Raw genomic sequence first — 20662 nt, 5'->3', positions numbered from 1 at the left:
CATACGAAGTTTTTTATTTTGTTGGGTTTTTTTCTGGTTTTTGGTACCGAGGAACGAACTCGGGCTTGCGAGGCAGGCGGCAGAGCCACTGAGCTAAATCCCCGGCCCAACATATGAAGTTTTAAGAAAAGGAGATTTTTAAATACCCTAAGTCCTCAGGGCAGACCAAAAGAAAAAAGAAAAAAAAGCAAAGATTAGCATTACAATTACAAAAGAAGTTATATAAGAATATCTTCCAGGGCCGGGGATTTGGCTCACTGGTTCCACCACCTGCCTTGCAAGTGCAAGGTCCCGAGTTTGATCCCCAGTACCAAAAAAAAAAGAAAGAGTATCTTCCATGTGATATGATGGCTTTGAATTATGGTGGGTTATGTCACAGCTCTATGAAACATAGTGGTTTTCTTTTTTTAGTGCTGGGGATCAGACTCAGGGCCTTGTGCGTGCCAGGCAAGCACTTTACCACTGAGCCACATCCCAAACCCCTTGTCATGTGTATATGCCATGTAGTCAAGCTCTATCTGTATCAGTAAGTAATGTGAGAATAAATGAAGTGCGGAAATATACAACGCATTCTATCCACAGAAGCCCTCTGTCACAAATGCCTGAGACAGGCAGACCCTTCAAGTCTATGGGACAATATAGTTGACTAAGATGCTGCTCCTATATCTGAAAACATTACGTTAAGAGTCTTTCAGCACATGGTCAGGTGGCCTACAGATCACTTCTGAGCAGTTGGAGAAAGCAGGCAGTTAATACTGGTTTGCTTGCTTGTCTTAGACAATCCAGCTCGGTTCCTGCTTTCCTTCCATCTCTATATTCAGGAGGAACAGCAACAGATAGCCCCATCCCTACCCCAACCCTACCCTCAATACAAATTCTTACATCCTTCATTATGCTAAAATTGTTACAAGCTGTAAAAATATGAAGCTCGACTGCTGAGGGGCAGCAACAGTATGCATTTTCTTACCTGATGTGGCCAATCAATTCGATAAGCTTGTGACTAAAAAAATATGCTGTCAGCTCTGACACGTGGCTCAGAACTGAACAGACCCCAAAGAGGGTTGTGGTTCCATTCAAATCTTCCAAATGCCAGTACAGAAAAGTGAACACGAAGCCATAGCCAAAACCCATGAACCAAGCCACGAACAACACGGAGCCATACTGCACACTGCACAGCAGTTTGATTAGGTCCCAAAAGTTGAAGGTCTGTGAGTGGCTTGTGGCAGACGGTGTCTCCTCAGAAGACTCCGTGGAGGCATTCCTTTCCACCTGAGGGATCTCTACCTCTTTTCCTCTGTTATCATTGTTTTTGAAGTGGCTGTAGCGGAACCGGAACTGAGTAGCCACAATCAAGGCCATGGTCATGAGAACTCCAAAGACGATGAAGACGATCTGGTAGTTCCGGTACTCTGGGGGCTTACAGCCCTTTCCATCGATCAGCACTTCTATGTGGGTATAGTCGATGCCAATGCCCACCGACAGCATGGCCAGGCCCCAGCCCAGGGACCCCCACATGCGCTGCAGTCCATAGCGGTCTCTGTGTTTCCCCAGATACTGGAGCGTCACCGTGTCTACAATTGTGACAGAAGAAGCACTGAAAAATTCTCCTATTATGACAACTACTAAGATCACCAAGAATATAGCTTCCACTTCCTGTTGGTCATAAACAAGAGTGACTTGAGCAGAAGGTAAAGATTTGGTGGTGGTGACAACAGCCGTGGTTGTCTCCCTGGTTACATTTCCTGTGGGGACGGAGGTTACTGTGCTCGTGTTCAAGATCAAGTCCATAACATGGTCAGTCATTTCACCTGTCTGGGGCTGCAGACTGGGTTCAGTGGTCCTGGCTGAAGGCATTGCAAAGATATCTACCTCTGGGTTATCAAGCCCCGTTTGTAAAGTTGGTGGCCAATCGAAACTAGGCAGGTTCCTTTTCTCACGCATTTTTGGTGATGTGTTAAGGAAAGGCAGCACAGAGGAATTCGCTGGCAGGATGGTTGACAGGTGACTTGCGTTGGTGGGGTGAGTCGTTGGGGCGATCTTTGGTACACATCTCAAGGTAGCGGGTTTGACAAATCCGATGCCCAGGTTGAATAAAACCCAACACAAAAGAGAAAAGAGGAGGACAATTTTGCCTTTTTTGAAGCGATCTGCAACCACCCCCCAAAAAGGAGCACTACAGAATTCAATGAAGTACCGGATACCTACGAGAAGTCCGCTCTGGCTTGGTGACATTCCCAGCTGTTTATAATACACAGGCAGAAGTGGGTAAAGAGAGCCATAGGCAGAGTAAAAGAAAAAATAAAAAACTTTGGAAATTAGAAGATCGTTGTTTATTTTCACACAATGTTTCTCTATCCAGTCTATTTCCTCCTCCGGAATAGCAGATGTTTCTGTGGAGGAGGGTGTTTCATTTGAAAGTGGTTCTGGTTCCCTGGAAATACCATTGAAGGGATCAGCAAGCACATATTTTCTCTTCTGTTCCTCTTCATCATCCGTCAAGATAGCAACTTTATCATCCGCTGCCATGGTTACCACCACCATCAGAAAGTTTATGGTCTTCCTTCAAAATTTTGATCGCTGATCTGTAAAGCAAAATTTAAAAGATGGCTTAGCAATGAAAATCACAGAATACAGAACTTCATCTTGCAGGAAGATGAGGAATTTCAAATTACAGCTAAAATAACCGGTGAGAGAATTCTTATCATTGGTCACTGACACTTCTAGTAAAGAAAAATACCTTAAAATTAAATACTTATTGTGGCCACTGATTCATTACATCTTTCAGTGGCAGGCTTATAAAAGTTCAGATTCATTCACAACCTTTTCATCAATTTCCAAGGAAAACGTAAAAATGATAGAGATTATGTCTAAACCAAATATAGGGAGTTGAAAATAAACACTATTTATAACTTCTTGATTTTACAAATCCACTGCATTATGAAGTAAGCATTTTTTAGAAATTAAAGTAAGCTAAAACCATTCAGTATCTAGAGAAAAACGGAAAAAAGTACTTAACTACAATGACAAATATAGTGAAAAAGAGGGAGTCGAGAGCACTTTCTCAACTGGCACTGGTTACCAGAACCAAATGAGACCTCTGGTAAAGAGGTAGCTTCCCTTTGCTTCCTTTATGTGTATTACTCCAGATATGCTTTGATGGATTGCAGTTTAGGAAAATACTGGAAAAATAAATAGATCACATTTATTGGGGCCTTGTGTTATGGATTGTATTTAGATATTCCTCCAAAGCCTCATGCAATCATAGGTGTGGCCTTTTGGAGGTGGCTAAATCTAGGGTGTGTGAACGTGGATGAAGGGTATTATACTGGGATTAAGGTGAAAGGTACTGGAATTAGCCCAATAATTGGTTTATCATAGTTCTGGGTGTTAGTAATGGGAACCCTTACTCCGGGTGTGGGTAGTATCACCCAAAAGGCTTATAGCCTAAGTGGGATAAAAACACAAAGGAAGCTTGCTGCTGCTGCTTGCTGCTTTCTGCCTACCCTGGTTTTCCATGGACTGTTTATCCTCTGTGATGCCCTTCAGTCAGGCCGCTCTGCCGTGGAGCTAGTTGATTATGGATTGAACCCTCTACAAACTGTGAGCTGAGATAAACTTTTCCTCCTTTAATTTCTGAGTGTTCAGTATTTTATTTCAGCAGCAAGAAAATTAACTACGATAGCTGGGATGTAGCTTAGTGTATAGCACTTGTCTGGCACGCTTGAGGTTCTGGATCCAGCACAAGGAAAGAAAGAAAGGAGAGAGAGAGAGAGAGAGAGAGAGAGAGAGAGAGAGAGAGAGAGAGAGGGAAGGAAGGAAGGAAGGAAAGAAAGAAAGAAAAGAAAGGAAAGAAAGAAAGGAGAGAGAGAGGAGGGAGGGAGGGGGGAGGGGGGGAGAGAGAGAGAGAGAGAGAGCAAGCAAGCATAGAAAATTCAGTCTCCTAATCTTTTTTTAAAAATCTGTTGAGGATTTACTTTGTGCCAGGTAACATTTAAAGGGCTTTACCTGTATTAATTCACATTCTCTCACAATGCCTATCATTACATTCATTTCACACATGAGAAAAATGAGAACTAGAGAATTTAACTAGTAAACAGCAAAGTCAGGATTTGAACCCTGGTATTATGGCTTCTGCACACCTGATCTAATACACTCTACCAGACTGCCAAATGCTACATTTTAGATGGTAAAATGCTAGTAACCCTTTTTCAAGGACATGGTGTTTCATACGAAACCTTAGGAAAACATCAGCAATTTTACAGGAATTGTATCATGTTCCATCAGTGTTTCCCATTTCTTCTGCTATGTATAAGTGATTAAAGAGTCAAAAGGTTTCAACTGCACATTCTGATGTTAAGAGGTACATACATTAAGTACTTGTTAATTCCTTCTACCTTCTCTGAGAGAAATACCAACTTCACTTGGCCATCCCTTGTAATGATCTTGCTTTTTCCAAAATGAATTAGCATTCATAAAATCTTCCAGAATTGTGTAGGTTTTAATCTCCACAAAGCTCCCAGGTGGACATCAGAAACACACTTTAACGAGGCCTGTGTAATAAGTCAATTTATTTTTTATCTCCAAAAGCAGGACACTATGTAGCTACTAGCTTTGAAAATGTTGGTGTATTTTAGATTTTTTAGGTTAAAAGAATTTGTAACTTTAGGTTACATTCATATAACTTAAATTAACAATTACATCTTAAATTCCATGGCATTTCAAATGAACATATCCGCAATGTTCAATGGCCACCATCTCTATCTAATTTCCTTATCTTGTATTTCTTAACTGTGAAAAAAAAAATTCTTTCCCCTTCACAAAACTTCAAGGAAAAGCAAAATGAAGGGTTTTTCCTGCCTGGCCACAGAAGAATGCTCTATGTTTTTTTTCTTCATTAGTGTCTTAGCTACCCAGCTCAGCAGCTCCTGTTCTCTATTCCATCACCTGAAAAGAACAAGTTCTCCTTTGGACTTATTTCTTAAAGTAGTTTAATTCTTGAGCCCAAAACTGAAAGAAATGTTTGTTGTGTTTATAATATGTATAACTGCTGGGTGAACAGGGCCTATTAAACATGCCTAGTTTGGCTCCTTCTCTATACCCCACCAAAATGACAACACGTGCACACACACATGCACACACTCACACGCTCTCTTATAGTCATAACCCAAGCTTGGAAGCATTAAAGGGCAATAATAGCAACAAAATAAAGATATTTTACACATGCAATTTCTCCAACAATGTCTCCTTTCTCTCTTTCTCAGTGTGTGTTCTGCTATACCAAGGGGATAATCGAGAGAGAGCACGGCACAGAATGCAGGAAATAAGAGCTCCAACATGGGAGATGGGCAAAGGGAATATGGGAATGGCGGTGACCAGCATTCCCAGGATGACAGCTGTACATCAGACCCAAAGGGCAGTGGGGCAGGTCAGATGGAAAGGCTCCTGAAGAGACCTCTCAGCTAAGTTGCACTGGATAGAATCCCAGTACATTCGAGTAAGCACCAAGAGTAAACTGAGACAACTGCCGAAGAGTTGGGGGATTAATTAGTGATAAGTACAGATAAAGTTAAAAGAACATGACAAGAAAACAAAAAATCGCACAGGAAAAGAAAAACGAATCAAAGCTTACTATATTTCCACTATGATTACAGTCATACCAATGTAATTCAGAGCGAACCAAAATTGCCACGTAACAACCCTGGAAGGACAAGCGAGGAGAAGGCTGGGCGGGTAGAGACAGAGGGCAGACAACAATGCCTGCATTCAAAGGTCATGAAGCAAAAAGAGCAAAATCATCATGGGTAGGCAGAAAAAGCAGTTGCCTCTGGTAGGAGAAATAAGAAAGAGAGGACACAGGAGTCTCAAGACGTTTTTAACAAGCCTTGCAAGCTGGTTCATTTTTTAAAACTTTGTACATATATAGCTCTCTTTTTAAAAGTAAAAAGGGATGAATTGTATACTTCAGAAAATATAAAGTTTTCATTATAGAGAAGTGATAAATGTCTGAGGAGATAAGTATGTTTAACCTGTTTTAAACACACTACACAGTGTATATGGGTATTGAAACATCATACGACCCCACTGATTTGTACAATTTTTATGTTGTTATAGATCAGTTGAAAATAAATTTAATTTTACAAAAACGTATATAATCATCTCAGCTTTGGCTTCGTAAGAGACAATAATTTCAGGCAGATATTTCCACTCTTCTGTAGCTGGCTAAAAATATTTTTCAGAATTGTACAGAATGACACTTGACTGCATGAATTCTAATTGGGTGCCCTGTGGAGGCTTTTACCTAATTATCTCTCATAAATCAAGTGCTGAGACTTTACCAAGTAGGTCAGAGGAGGACAGAAAGTCCTCTTAAAAGGAGACAATTCCATGAACTGTCCAAGTGATAATGAACAGCTGGTGCCCAAATGGTAATCCAAAGCTGCAGACTATCTTACAGCAGGATTTTGGTTTAGATCCTGAAGCTGATGTTTTATCAAACCACTCTTTCCCGTCCACCTTATTCAAATGATTTTTGATTATCATACGGTCACGTAAGATTTCTCTTGTTACATAAGTCTAGATGTTAAGTTCTCTCAAAGTATCAACAAATCCAAAACAGTTAAGGAGTGTCCTCCAATATAACTTTCAGTACCTTTTAGATGAAAGTCATACTCAGTAACTTTTTTTTTTTGGTACTGGGGATCGAACTCGGGTCCTTGCGCTTGCGCAGCAGTCGGTGAAACCACTGAGCTAAATCCCTGGCCCCTCAGTAACTTTTATAGGAGCTGCAAACCTAAAATTACAAACAAAAATTTTCAGTTTAAATTCAGGACAGTAAATTTTAGCTTCAGTACCTTCAGGTAATGTTTCTATTTTAATGAAAAGGAATCAAACCACGGAGAAATCACAGACAGTAATGAAATAAAGCATACACAGTCATCTGTGTCATCACATGATTAAGGACAAAAGAAACAAACCAAATTTCTGTATTTTAATAAAATTATGCTCCAAAGAAGTGAGTGCATCTTTGGCTGAATGATACTGTGTAATATAACACAAGTATGGATAGAGAAAAAGGAGAAATAAAATCATATTTATGTGCTGAGCGAGGTACTTAACGTTTACAGAGGGGACATTTTCTTTACTACGAGTTTGGTGTGGGCTGAAAGCTTGGTCTGGCCTCCCCAAATTCAGAAGTTGAAGCCCTGATCTCCCATGTGACTGTGCTGGAGGCAGGTGCTTGGGTTCAGAAGACCCAGTGGCTGGGACCCTCATACTCCAGCAGGAAGACGGAGAAATATCTCCTCGCTTGCTAAAAAAAGGCCATCCAAGGACATGGTGAGAGCTGTCTACAAGCCAGGGTGGAAGCCCCCACCAGGAAGCACGGTCATCGCATCTCAATCTTAGACTTCCCAGTCTGCACAACTCTGAGAAATACTGTAAGTTGTTTAAGCCCCTCCCACGCATGATACTTTGTTTTGTTATAGCCGCTCAAGTAGATCTACACAAGGTCAACACTCACCGACCCATTCAGCCAATATCTTGAAACAAGTTTGAAACAAACTTCAACATCTTAAAGGTTTTTTTTTTTAAAGAAAGTTTTAAAAAGAGTGGGAAGACATTACAAATCATACACAGCAATCTATGAAGATTTCTATGGGAAATCTTCTCTACTGCAGGTTTGCTGTTCATCCTAACGGGAAGGGCTTTTGTTTATGTTTTAGAAAACCAGAAGAGTCTTCTCACCTACCACACTCTAGTGATAGCAATCAACACCACGACTGTGAAAATATAACATAGGCTTTTCAAACTCGGAAAGGCATCTGAGCAGTTACTATGCTGAGTCATTCAAATAGCAGGTATTTCTGAATTATTGATGAGAGGCAATGAAATCATGTTCAAATTGATAGCTTTCTTTGTTAAGTATTTAAATTAAAATTACTCAAACGTACATTGTTATCCATACATAAATAAGGGCACGGAAATGGATTAAACTTTTAAGGAAAAAACCCTCGGACCTGAATACATATTTGGAATAATCATTGCCAAAGGTCAGATTTCCAAACACGAAGATAATGTGTGCTATGACACAGCAGTGACATGACATCAATGATGGAGAGGAAACAACCCAACTAACACAGAAGGGACATTTTCCTTGTGCCACTGTCACTGTAACTCAGTGTTGTTCAGAGACCAGGACTGTGGCTGCGAACAGGAAAACCTACCCTACCAGCTGTTACTGACATCTCAAAGCCTTTGAGAACTGAGAGTCCCTGAGCAGGCCTCCACTGCTGCCACTTACAAGACACAGACAGAGAAACCACTGTAAACGAACCTCAAGGTCCTGGTATTTGCATACTACACTCCTGAACATACAGCACCTCCCGGAACACAGCTTCCACCCAACAGATCACTTTTTAAAACTCAGGTCTGCTGTAGCATCTGCTAGACGTTTAGCCGATGTCGTGAAAAAGGGTACAGGCGTGCTTTACAACAGTTACACAGCTTTAAACTGTGCAAAGGTGAATGACTGTTTTGGACTCTTCCTCCTTCTCCCAGGGTTTGTGACAGGGCTGCTTTAGGGCTGAGACAACTGGAAAAGCAAAACTGGTCCTAGTCCTGTCCGTCCAGTTTTTAGCTGGAGCCCTCCGGGCACTCGGCACCGCCCCCAGGCTGCCTGTCCCTGCCACCTGCCCGTGTCATTCTTCCAGAACCTGTCCCAGGCTCCTTACAAACTATGTCTGCTAGGTGACAAACAGCTCCATATGGGCAAACTGATCCATCTTGACAATGCAATTTTATCTTCACAGGGGCCTGGTGCGCTACCCAGTCATCACTATTACTGACTACCGCACCACACTTAAGTAACACTTGCCAGAGGTTAGCAGGAGTTGACTATGTAATCCTCACAACAGTCCTTGGGGTGGGCATGATCGCTTTCTGACCTTACAGCTGAGGAAACAGAGGTACAGAGAACACTAGCTCCACGTCACGGCAGGAATGGTAAAAGAGCTGGATTCAAACCCAAACAGCACTCAGATGTTAGACAGAGATGCCAAACGCCTGGTCCAGTGCCTCAAAGACTAGCTTGATAGTAGACAATATGAGCCTAGGACACAAGGAAACATCGAATAATGGGAAAGAGTTAAGTGAAAGAGAAGCCGCACAGCACTGCATAAAGAATTATAAAAAAGAAAGGTCACAGACAATACGAGTACTTCCGGGGTCCTGAGTAAGGAGCCTGTACTACTTACAGGGGCTGGCAAGAGAATGGGGTCTTCAGTGGAACCCTGGAAGACGAGAAGGCTTTACCGTGGGCAAAGATGACTGCAGAAACTTCTAGCCCAGGGGATGAAAAGGAAACAGAGCCTCTTTAAGGGATTTGTACTAGGAAGGTGAGCTACATGGGGTTACCAGTTGGCAAGAGATAACAGAAGGCCTTGAGTATCAGGCTGAGGCTGATATAACACAAAGTAGAATGCTGGAGACCTACACTGAAAATAAAGACTTTTTTTTTTAACCCAACAGCTATAAATTTAGAGGGGACAGGTGCTGGTGACCCACAGTTCCCTTGGGGAAGACCACGCTGGAGGAGATGAGGTGCGCACAGATACAACACACTGCGCCAAACCTTAAGACAGGCGACACTGAAGTCCCCGGGCCAGGCCTCGAGGGAGCCCAGAAGGACATGAGCAGCAGCCCGGAAGAGAACACTGTGGGCTTACTGAGGGCTGAGGACAGGAGGACAAGGAGGCAGAGAGACTGCAGAGACCGGAGCCCCAGCACCAGGCCTGCCAGGTGAGCTGAGGCCCTGGAGAGCTTTTCCAGGCTCAAAGTGTTAGTCTGCTTACCTACAGAGGAGGAACATGACGCTTTTCCAGTGGGGCAGCCGGAAGGGTGGATGGCGTTAACACATGCTGGACTCCTCTCAGTACAGTGCCTGAGGGACACCAAGAACTCGGAGGTATTGTTTCTGCTGACAGCAACGGGGAATCACTGGCGAGAGCGAAGCAGGAACACAGGATGGCCACGTTTACATTTTACATACATCACCCATCAGGGCTGCAGCCAGGAACATAAGAGGCCAGGGTTGTGCTCCAGCAACCTACTAAGGATGTGCTGACATTCTGATTTTTGTTACACTGAGCCAGTTTTACCACGAATGGCAATAACACCTCCTGTGATGGTTATCGGTTCAGAACAAAGGATACTTTGTGAATTGTACCTAATGCAACCTTTTATAACATCTGGAAATAGAACAAACTTGTAACACTGTCCTCACTCCATCCTCTGTATCTGGACATTGCTCTCATACCTGAGCTATGATGGGATCTATAGGTAATTTTATTATCACTATCTTTTTTTCAGATTTCTCTTGTCTATACAACAAGAGTATAACCCCCCTAAGAGAAGAATATAGTATTTTGCATATTGCCCTTTACTTCTGTAATCTCTCAACAAATACTGATTTTCATAAGCACTTGATGACAATATATGTATGAGATTTTTACCGAAGTTTAACATGGTCAGAGATTAATTTTAGAAGTAAAGCAGAGAGAAATCCTAGCTGTTCTCTTGGCTTTGACAAATCAATGCCTCTTTGAGCCTCCCTTTTCTAGATGTGAAGAGAGGACAAAAATACAAACTCAAGTCAACTAAGCCACAGAGGGCTTCTAGGGCTTACATGAAATACTGCATAAAAATGCATTTGGTTCATTGAAAAGCAACGTATGAACATTGGGTGGTGGTTGCAGTTTTATTGCAGGATATGCTATGTATTTTGGAATTATTCCAAATGCATTCTTCCCAGGTGAGTGTTCTAGAGTTCTCCAGCAGTACCCCTGGACAAGGCAAGGTGGGGTTTTTTTGGTACCAGGGATTGAACTTGGGACCTTGCGCTTGCAAGGCAGGCGCCTGAACCACTGAGCTAATCCTTGACCTAAGGCAAGCTTTTGACCCATAAATATTCGTGGATTTGTTCTCATGTTCTCTTCTTCAGTCTACAGTCCATCAGAAGGTGCGGGACGCAGGCTCACTAGAGAACACCCCTGTATTATGGACTGGAATGATAAGGCTCTCTCGGCCAGAAATAACTATGTAATTAAAACATTTTCCTCTGTACAACTATGTTACTCACATTTGTTACATGAGAAACCTGCAAGAAAGGAGCTGAAACCCTCTCTAACATTCCTCTTCAATCTGCTAAAAGAGTAAAAGGAACGATTTTTATCTTTAAAAGGTGGGGGAAGTCACTGTTAACCATAAAAGTGGCCTAATAATACAAAGACAAGAATATTTTCACTTTCACTTTGTAAACAGAAACAATTAAATGTCAGTTTTTTAAAAAATTACAACTTAGGCCCTTTCAACCATATCAATCTCATAAAAGCTGATTGCTATTTGTTTTAGGCCGTTAATTAACTACTGTGCCAATATAGGATAGTTTATCATCTAAATTTGAAGCTGGCTCCAGAACCTCATTTCCTTCCACCTCTTAAGTAAACTTTCTGCCCTAACACAAGCCCAGCATTAGGAACACACAACACTTCATATTACAGCATGAAAAAAAAGTTTACAAAATATATTTATATCTTGTGATTTTTTTTCTCCAACCAAAAAACTTCAATAGAGATTCCAATATAGGAAGTGAAATTCATTGAATTTGCTCTGATTCGGTGCATTTGTTGAGGAGGAAAACGAGTGAGTGAGGCGAGAGGGTCACAGAGGCCTCCGTGAAATCCTTCACCGTCAGCAGCAGGCGAGGCAATGAAATGCTCTGTCTGCGATAACCAAACGGACAGGCGGGGTCTGCAACAGGCACTGTGCTTCAACACTGAAGTTTAGAAACCAAGTCCCCGTTGAATAACATCACCAAGAGCAGGAGAACCATGGTTACGGAACTAAGAACCAAAAGGTTACAGTGCGTACTTTTTAAGGGGAAATTCTCTCCAAGTGGGGCGCCAGCAACACAGCTCACTGGGCGTTCCCACCAGGCCTCCAGATCCTACTCACGCTCTTCCAGCCACAGACCACGGACGCCAAGGCCTGGCATCCTCAACCACTCACAGACTCCATGCTAACAGTCCCAACAGTGGGGCCCACGACACTGTCAGGGGTCTCTGACAGCCCTAGCAGCTGGGTGCGGTGCATTCCTGTCATCCCAGCACTCTGGGAGGCTGGGGCAGGAGGATCACAAGGTCAAGCCCAGCGTGAACAACTTAGTGAGATCATTTCAAAATTAACCAGAATGGGGGAGTAGGGGTGGTGATAGCTCAGTGTGAAAGCCCTGGGTCCAATCTCTAGTACCAAAAAAAAAACCAAAACGTCCTACTAAACGTGTCACACATTTACATTCTGCTCATTTTCAAATGTATGTTCATGCTACCATCATTTATTTCTCTAATAAATGTTAATGCAACTCGGCGGTGGGGGGGGTGGCATTGGGGATTGAGCCCAGGGCCTTTGTACTGAGCAACATCCTTAGACCTTTTTAAAAAATATTTTTGAGATAGGATCTTTCTAAGTCAGTAAACTGCCCATGCCAGGCTCAAACTTGTACTCCTCTCGGAGCACAGAGCACTGGGATTACAGACATGTACCCCACGCCTAGGTGTGCAACTCTTCTCACCTTTCCATTACCATGTATTTGCTCAGACAGGGAACCCTAAGGGAGCAACTATCAGCATGTGGGAGCCTGGAAAATCTACATACTAAAAAGGAGTCTTCAAAGAACTACAAAGGCCAATAAATACACGAAAAATGTTCAACATCTCTGGCCATTAGAGAAATGCAAATTAAAACAACACTGAGATTACACCTTATTCCAGAAAGAATGTCCATCATCAAGAAATCAAATACGAACAAATGCTGGGGGTGGGGAGAGAAACCCTCCTACATTGTCGGTGGGAATGTAAACTAGTACAACCGCTATGGAGATCAGTATGAGAGTCCTCAAAATACTGAAAATAGAAATTCCGTCTGACCCAGCTATTTCCCTTCTAGGTACCTTTCCCAAAGAGTTAAAGACATGATATTACAGTGATACATGCACGCTTCATGTTAATAGCAGCACAATTCATAATAGCTTAACCTTAGAAGTGGTGTCTATATCCATCAACAGATGCATGGATAAAGAAAATATGGTATTTATATATAATGGAATACTACTGTGCCATAAAGGACAGATTGCAGTCATTTTTAGGAAAATGTAGGCAATTTGAGACCTCAATCTTAAGGGAAATAAATCAGACACACAACCTTAAATAGCACATGGATTCTCTTACATGAGAAACCCAAAGTATAAAATAAATAAAAGAGCAAAATAAGACATTAGGAAACAGGAAGATAGATATTTCGCAAAAGGGAAGGGGACAAAGAAGGGGAGGGAGAAAGGGAGATGGGAGAAGGGGATGAGAAAATAATAAGATGTGTTATATACATGTCCCAACTCTCCATGAGGAACGTAATCCTTATGTGCTACAAATGTGTACTAATGAAAAAATGAATTTAAAAAGTAAAGTGGTGCTTCCAAACACCACATATGCAACTCAACAGGTAAAAGGCTGGGCGGGAAAAGGGGGAAGGACAGAATTTCACACCGTCCAGGTCACAGCAAAGCTGAGTGCCACGGAAATTTACACTGACCACTGGAAAGCCATCTGTAGGATCAAATGATTTATTATTTCAAGGAATATAAATCTGTTTGTATGCCAACAAGCACAGAAAATGTTAGACTTCTGGTCTTTTAATATTATAAAACAAAGGATTTTTAAAAGTTTGGTACTGAAAGCAATTATTTATTTAAGGTTTTACAGAAAGATTTTCCTCAATTAATTACAGTTTGTTATACTTTAGAAGCAATTTCAATAGAATATATATCTGCTTTTTATAAATTATAATTTGAATGTTTTGGGGCTTCTTTTTAAACCTAGTTAGCCAAATTCCAGTTTCATATACAAATGCACCATTTTCCCCCAAATCTTTTCAAAAAAGGACTGACTTAGATAAATATAGTTACTATAGGACTCTAGGTTCACAAACACAAAATACTAAGAATACAGAAAAATATGAATTATAACAGGAAATTAAAACCATCTACAGGTATCAGTACTATATCAATAAGTTATAGCACTGCCTCGTGTTATATACTATATTTATAATAGGTCCTTAATAAATGCTTTTTAATAACAGAATGGTATTACCACTTGGTTTTTCTAATACTATTAGATACTGAGGAAGTTAATAAGGCTAAAGAAAGCACAACTTATCCAAAGGACAACATTTTAAGTAGGCCAAGCAGTTTGTTTTTTTTTCCCGGTACCAGGTATCGAACTCAGGACCTTGCACTTGCGAGACAGGCATGATGCCAGTGAGCTAAATCCCCAGCCCTGGCATATCCTTTGAGCTTACAAATGTAAACCAGAATATAGACCTCAAAGTTTAACATACATTTTCCTACAGACAAGTAGTTACCATCAATGATTTTAAATCCTAAATGTACAAAGAAAAATTCAGTATATGCTTAGCACATTCCACTATAAATAATCTAAAAATTATTTAATTTTGTTTCTTATGTTGTTTATGATGTGCTATCAATCCTAATGATGTAATTACTTCAGAAAAAGGTTTATTACCTGGCTTATTTTTTAAAAAGGTACTTTAACATACATGCTATACCAATACTGTTTTGTTTTTGTTTTTGTATTGAGGTACTGGGGATTGAACCCAGGGCCTTTACACTGAGTTATATCCCCAAACATTTAAAAAAATTTTTTTTGAGACAGGATCTGGCTAAGTCACCAATATTCCCAGGCTGCTCTGAAACCTGTGATCCCCCTGCCTCAGCCTCCCAGAATTCTGGGATTATAGGCATGTAACACCATGTCTGGATAGTGATACTTTTTAAGTGAAGATATTCAATGCAGTCGAAGATGAGGAGTCACAGGCTCTCTCATTCACTGAGAATAGAAATATAAACTTTCTAGAAAGCAAAGATTTAAGTTTGAAGATATTTACTGCAATAGTTTTTATAATAATTCAAACTGAAACAAAGTAATAAGCAATCAATAATAGGACAGTTAAGTAAATCGTGGCATATTCATATGAGAGAAAAATTAGAATCTTATGTCCATATGATGGGAAAACAGAATTTAATTACATGGGAAAATGTATCTCATTAAGTGAAAAAAGCCATATATAAACTTCTATGCATAGTAAATTTATATCTGTAAATCTACAAACCACATATGAAATATATTTTACAGAAAGACTTACAGAAAATAATACCAAAATGTTACAAGGAATTATCTCCATGTAGTAAAATTAGGATTTAGTGTTTTTCTTATACTTGGCTAGATCCTTTTTCTTTATGGGTACCAGGGATCGAACTCGGGTCCTTGCGCTTGCGACGCAGGCGCAATGCCACTGAGCTTGGCTGGATTTGTTTTCAGTGAGCACTTACCCTTGTTAAGAGACACTATTTTAGTCACGAGACACTGGGGCACCTTCGGGATACCCTGGACCCTTCAAGTTCCGGGAAGACCACAGGTTCCAGGAAGCCTGACTGTCCTCCAACATCTGGTGCTTCCCCAGAGACAGGACTGAAAGGCCTTTGAACTTGGAAGGGGGAACAAGAAAATCAAAATGTGTGTCATCTTCACTGAGCCCTCACTCTTCTTCTTTTTTTTTTTTTTTTAGTGCCGGGGATCGAACTCAGGTCCTTGGGGTTGCAAGGCAGGCGACAGAACCACTGAGCTAAATCCCCGGCCTGAGGCCACACTCTTAAGTGAAGTAAATAGGACATGCGTGTAAATACCAAATAGCTTCTCTGGTGTGAGAAACTGAAAGTGTAAATAAGGACTAAAAGGTATAATAGGTAATGTGAAATAGGAAGAAAAGGGGCGAAGGGGAAGGGGAAGTGGGAGGGGAAGGGGAAAGGAAGGGAATGGAATACGAGAAAAGGAAAAAACGGAAACAAAGTCTTTGTAAACAGGGAGGGGTGGGGGGTTGAAGGGACGGCAGGGGAAGGGGGAAAAATAAGGACCAAGATGGATTATGTAAAGGTGCAAGTTCCCAATGATGAACGTCACCATATTGTATACCTAAAATGTACCAATAAACAATAAAAAGTGTGTCAGTTAAACCCTTTTAAAAATAAAACAACAAAATCTTTTATCTAAACTCCCTTCTACAGGTGAACGGGTGGCACGCGTATCCACTGAACACGACTCCGCAGACATCATTTTGGAGCAGCAGTGAGAAGCCTTCAGAATCTCTGAAGCAGCTGGACCCCTCCATCAAATCAGGGTCATCAGGAACAGTGCACAATTAAGAGTCACAGAGGATGTGTGAGCCCCTTCGTAAGGCTGGGCTGTGCGTTCAGTCAGGGGACTTGGCCCTGTGTGAGAGGAACCCTGTTTGCCCTGGTCCCACCTTAACCCGTGTCCCTAGGAGCAGCCAGAACAGTCCTGAGAGGGGCGTTCCGGACAGGGGACCCAGGAACCCACTCCTGCCCGCTCTCAGGCTCTGCAGGCCAAGTACCCACTTCACCCGTGTCCAGGGGCTCACGGGGCCCTGGCTGTGGGCTGAAGGTTTCCCTGCGTCACCCCACACAGGCGGCTACCAGCCCAGACTCGTCCCTCACTTTCCCCTGGCGCAGCCAGCCCACAAATCAGGCATGCACAGGCAGCACCAGTTCCTCCTTCCAGTTCTCCTTTTCTTCCCCCGCAAAGGCTCACAGGAGCTCCCTCTGACAGCAGCTGACTCGTGATGTGCCTGGCTCCCCCTCTGTCTCCCCAGTCAGTTCCCTCCCGGTCTCAGATCAAAAGGCTTCTAAACTTTTCTTCAGAGTCGTTCTGAGTTGGACTTTCCTGTTTTCCACTTAGAGAATGTTTCCTGAATTAGACTCCCAAAGTGTCCACAACAAACGTCAAGAAAGGTGTCCAAGCCCTCCTTGATTCAGTCCTTCATATGGCTTTTTTAATAGCCGGAGTTTCTTCCGTCTTTACTTCATTCTCTTACCTCACTCCCACATCCTAGAATTCAATAGGACCACGGAGTCCAAAGGAACAGAGCCCGAGTTTACATTTCCAAATCGCAAATGCCTCCAACGCAGCGGTCAGTATCCACGGCTCAGTTTCGTTTACAGGGTCCAAGGAAGGTGGCGGCCACCTGAACACACCCAAAGTGCCTGGTGGGCTTGGCTTTGGCTGGTGCTGAGGTAGGGGTGTGCATGTGTCTGCATGTTTTAAAGACAAAATGTAGCAACCACAGTGGTAATACACAGCACACACGTTAATGTCTTAAGGCAAGGCAAGTGATCTAAATGCAAGATTTAGTTGTTTCAGTTTTAAAACTTTGTTTTGGTTTTCTTTTTCGGCTTCTGCATCTACAAATCAAACAGGGTTTGTCTTAACAAATGATTAGTAGTTACCCAAAGAGCAAACTTGAAACAGTGTCATTCTACTAAACAGTAAATAAATATCTTCAAATTATAGAGAATCAAAAAGTTACAACACAAAGGATACTGAATCCAGCTATGGGGCTAGGTACTCGGTAGCCTATCATTCAGGACCTATGAAAGACCAAGACTGCCACAAGCCCCTTTTACCCTCCAATGCCAGGACAGGAAATGGCCACAGAGAGCTAATGCTGGGTAGCTAGGTGTTCCACTGCCTCACAGAAAATTCACATCAGATGTGTGTTTGGTTTTCCCAGGAAGCCAAAATGCTACACCTGGAAAATGCTGTGACAGTTTTGCTTTAAGGAAAAAAGTTTCACCCAAACTTGCTTTTTAGTAGGGTAAGATTTTGCATTTGATTTAAAAGAGTCCTAAATCAAAACTTTGAGATTTCCTTTTATCTAAAACATAATTAAAACCTTAAGTGAAATGTTACACGACACCTAAAATTGTCAGTCTCTCTTTTGCAAAATAATCTAATTATCTTTTTCTCAGGATTACCTATAATGAATCTATAATGAACTGAATTTATTCAGATTTCCTTCGTGCAGAAAACATGAAGGATGTTTCTTGATTCTGAAAAAGTTGGAATGTATTTGGTTCTGGATTTCTAAGTCTGAGCAGGGATGTGTCTTAATTTAAGATTCTTACCATTAATTTTTGTTAACTTTACACAGAACTTGAGGGCCAAGGATTTAGCTCAGTGGTGCCGCCACCTGCCTTGCAAGTGAAAGGTCCTAAATTCAATCCCCAGTACCAAAAAACAACAACAACCAAAGAAAACACAGAACTTGGCAGAACTGTAGGATTCTATTTAATAAACATATATGCATCAGTCTAGATTATGTAAGGGTGACCTGCTGCTCCTGATAACATTATTAAAAATAATTACACATCAAGTCACAGTTTCATGAGAAACTACAGCCATAACTTCACGAGAGACAGACCCGCCAAACTGATTTTTCCTACTCTACCTTCTACAGACCGCTCTGTAGAGAAGAATGATGCTTCCCATGCTTATTGCCACTAGCAAGACCAGGAAGAAAGGAATTCTTCTGTGGTGTGTACCAAAGCCTTCTGATTGAGGAGGGAAATTGAGGAATGTAGAAGATGCTACAGCTCCTGTTAGACGACCGATTTTTTACCCCAAGACTCCTTACTCTCCAGCACCTGCAAAGCCACCAGGGTACCGCCGTTCTCTCTCATCACCTGAGTCTCGTTTCACTCCCTTAACAACACGATAGTTCAGGCACACACAAATTTCTCTTATTTGCGATTTTTATAAAGTGAATTAATTCTATTCCTTTGCTTCTCTTTTTAGTTTATATAATAGAAGAACATACGCTTGTTCCAAATATTTTTGAAAAGCCCAAACCTGACTTTATAAGGTAAGAAGTAAAAACACCACCTCCATCCCACCCCACTTCCTTAAGGTACCCACTTTCAACAGCTGGTACTTGTATGAAGATTGCAGAAAAAGTATATAAATATATCTTTTTTTTTTCCTAAGCCAATGTACCAAAGCAGCTGGCAGACCCACATGTATTGCATTTTTCTCACAAGAAGAATGCTAAATCAAGATTTACCAAACACGCATATAATAGATAATGTGAAATAAGAAGAAAAGGGGCAAAGAGGAAGAGGAAGTGGGAGTAGGGAAAAGGTAAGAAGGGAATGGAATACATATGAGAAAATGAAAAAAAGGAAACAAAGTCTTTGTAAATAGGGAGGGGTGGAGGGGTTGAAGGGAGGGCAGGGGAAGGGGGGAAAAAAAAAAAAGAACCAGAGATAGATTACGTAAAGGTACAAATTTCCAATGATGAATGTCATCATATCGTATACCTAAAATGTACCAATAAAATTAATTTTTAGAAAAAGATTTACCAAACACCAAAAGAAGCAAAACCAAAAAGCTAACATACACTAATATTCATCCATTACAGATATATAGTTATTCTCCCATGGGTAAATGTTCTCATGTACACGTAAACTGAAATGAAGTCAGTCTTCAAAGGCAAGAAGCAAGTAAAGTAGCTGGCAGTGGGAGCACTTAATGAGTCCTAGGTAGGGAGGGACACTGTGAATTTCCTGGGCTTTGGAGCCAGACACACGGGCTTAACTCTAACTCCACCTCTAACCGATTATGTGGTTAGCCCAAGCTGCCTAACCCTTCCGAGTTTCCTTTTCATCACGAACACAATTAAGGGAAAGACACCTTCAGAGATTTAAAAATGAACTCTTTAAGATGGTGTTTCAAGCATACTAAGTGCTCTAAATGTGTTTTAGGACTGATATTATCCACACATTGTATATAATGAAACTGGTGACCAACACCCACAACACCGAATACCTGCGAGCCGGCTGTTTTGTCCTTGTTTTCAGATTGCTGTCAGGTTTTTATATTTACCTTGTGTTAACCAGGAGAGTGCCTTAGAAATAAATTACTTGTAAACATGCTTGGTAGCTTTCATGCAGCTTGAAATACGACCCCCCACCCCGAGTGTCTTGCCCTGGGCTCATTAACAACGTTGCAACATTTTCCTAAGCAATGCTAAATTGTACTTACAATTTGAAACAAAAACCACCCATCCTTCTAAATACTTCGCATCACTTAGAAGCTGAAAACATTCCCCGTCTGCTAGTGACCAGCCGCAACTGTAAGCCAAGAGCTGAGCTTCTCAACAGCGAAGATTCCTTCCGCTTTTTCAAGACCATCAATGATGCCTACACCTTGAGCGGCTCAAGGCCCACACTGCAGACCTAATACTCTCTTACACGGCGCTGGTCCCTCCACTGTGTGCACCCACTCTTTAGTCCACCCCGCTAAGGAGGGTAGGCGGACACCTACCGTGGACTTCTACAAAGGCTAAGGCGAAATTCGGGTGCGGTACCATCCGACACCAGAGAAAATGGGCCCAGGACGCGTGACCCGGGCACGCAGCTGGACAGCAGTTTAGGATTTTAAGGTTCTTCCCAGCACTCCCGTGAGGCGTTATGGGCGTCTGGGTGAAAGAAAAGCTGCAAGACCCCCAGCGCCGGCCGTCCCGGGGGGGGGGGGTGTCCAGCTGTGTACGTGGGGAGGGCGAAGGAGGGGAGGCTGCGCCGGGATTTCGCTGGGCTCAGACTCCCGGTCGGGCAGGGGACGCTCGGACCCGGCGCCAGGCGGGGCGGGACGGGGCGGGACGGGGCGGGACGGAGCGGGGGGGG

At 42.0% G+C, this 20662-nt stretch overlaps 1 protein-coding gene across 12 annotated transcripts in view; it reads right to left on the bottom strand.

Moving 5' to 3' along the window:
• The window catches only part of Mfsd6 (major facilitator superfamily domain containing 6), a 67612-nt gene that overhangs the window by 43802 nt on the left and 3148 nt on the right, over positions 1–20662 (bottom strand). For 5 of the 12 annotated variants that reach the window (XM_021247743.2, XM_004868974.4, XM_004868967.4 and 2 more), the window contains exon 2: positions 968–2582. In XM_021247743.2, the coding sequence (XP_021103402.1) occupies positions 968–2541 (1574 nt within the window). In that variant the 5' untranslated portion in view covers positions 2542–2582. Of the gene's footprint in view, positions 1–967; positions 2583–6649; positions 6791–20021; positions 20241–20303; positions 20590–20662 lie in introns of those variants that run through there. The other 7 variants (XM_087210720.1, XM_087210718.1, XM_021247740.2 and 4 more) reach the window with 6 other exon arrangements.

The sequence above is a fragment of the Heterocephalus glaber genome, unplaced genomic scaffold, assembly GCF_053883595.1.
Source record: "Heterocephalus glaber isolate CG9 unplaced genomic scaffold, H.glaber_assembly_v1.0 deba00001190, whole genome shotgun sequence".
Classification (NCBI taxonomy): Eukaryota; Metazoa; Chordata; class Mammalia; order Rodentia; family Bathyergidae; genus Heterocephalus; species Heterocephalus glaber.
The sequence above is the reverse complement of the archived record's forward strand: the minus strand, read 5'-3'. Positions and strand labels throughout refer to the sequence as shown.